Source organism: Mus caroli, chromosome 5 (assembly GCF_900094665.2).
Source record: "Mus caroli chromosome 5, CAROLI_EIJ_v1.1, whole genome shotgun sequence".
In the NCBI taxonomy this organism is placed as follows: Eukaryota; Metazoa; Chordata; class Mammalia; order Rodentia; family Muridae; genus Mus; species Mus caroli.
Window position 1 is genome coordinate 128,893,594 of NC_034574.1, and position 1,320 is coordinate 128,894,913.

The 1,320-nt window shown below is 53.7% G+C and overlaps 1 protein-coding gene across 1 annotated transcript in view; it reads left to right on the forward strand.

The window, feature by feature from the left end:
- Upk3b (uroplakin 3B) overlaps positions 1–781 on the forward strand; it is a 6,147-nt gene extending 5,366 nt beyond the window's left edge. The window contains 1 exon segment of the mRNA XM_021163412.1: positions 601–781. Coding sequence (XP_021019071.1) covers positions 601–781 — 181 coding nt within the window.
- Positions 782–1,320: the final 539 nt, after the last annotated feature.

Here is a 1,320-nt window from a genome sequence, read left to right on the forward strand (position 1 = left end):
GCCACCATGCCCGGCTCCCAGGCCTCTTTTTTACTTTACTTATTGAGATAGGGTCTAAACTGACCAAGCTAACTTTGAATCTCTGTAGCCCAGGATGGCCTGTAACTTGGGATTCCCTGCCTCATCCTCTCAAGTAACAGATTATAGGTGTTCCCGACAAGTTCCATCTTGACAGCTATCCACTCTTGCTTGGGTGCCCAGCCCCATTCTGCCTCAGGTTCTCTCTACTGTGTGCANGGAGAAGGGCCCAAGCATCCTTCTCCACCTAAAGGCCATGTTGGGGGTGGCACTTCCTTCAGAATCGGGCTACCAAGGCAATTGGGTAAGGNGATAGGTGACTGTCATCTGAAGGTCTTCAATTCCAGGCGGTAGGGAGTGATGAGGTGAATCCTGAGATCTGCCTGTGGTAGGGAACTGGAGGGAATGTTCTAGAAGGTGAGTCCAGTGTAGAAGAACCAGCAATGGCTGATTCAGGCTGGGGGGAAATGGCCAAGATAGATTGGCTCAGCAGGCTCTCTGGGGCCATGGGGCAGCCAAGCCTTGAGCGCTGAGCTTGAGTGGGGAAGGTCAGCAGCCTCTGAATGGTTCTTGTGTGTGCAGGAAAGAATCCCAACTCCATTGACACATGGCCTGGCCGGCGGAGCGGCTGTATGATCGTCATAACCTCCATCCTCTCTGCCCTGGCCGGCCTCTTGCTCCTGGCTTTCCTGGCAGCTTCCACTACACGTTTGTAAGTGATGGCAACACCCCTCAGGCGCCTCTCCCCTGCCCAGATCCCTAGATCCCGAAAGCCTCTCGTGACTCCCTTCCACTGTGTGTCTGTCACCTGGGTGGCAGGCGGATGCTATGGCAGTTCCTCTGGAGTCAGCGACAGGGTTCTTCCCCTGGGCTTTGTCTTTTCTCCATGAGCCGCTGGAGTGTCTTGGTAACTGCCATGAGGGTAGGTTATCCGGGTATACCTGNACGAGGTGCCTCTCTAGCTGGTTCCAAAACAGAGGGAAGGGGGGCTGGGGAGACAGTTTAGTGAGCGAAGTGCTCCCTGTACAGACAAGGACCCAAATTTGAACCTCTAGCCCTCATGTAAAATCCAGATGTGGTCGAGTGTGTCTGTAACCTAACTCATGGGGAGTGGCAGGAGGATCCCTAGAGTCTGTGGCCAGCCAGTCGTTAAAGGTTATAGTCAAAGACCCTGGCTCAAAAAGGTAAGATGATGTTGGCAGGATGGCCCAGTGGGTAAAGCCTCTTGCCACCAAGCCTGATGACTTGAGTTTGATCTGTGGGACCCACATGGCAGAAGGAGAGAACTGTCTCATGCCAATT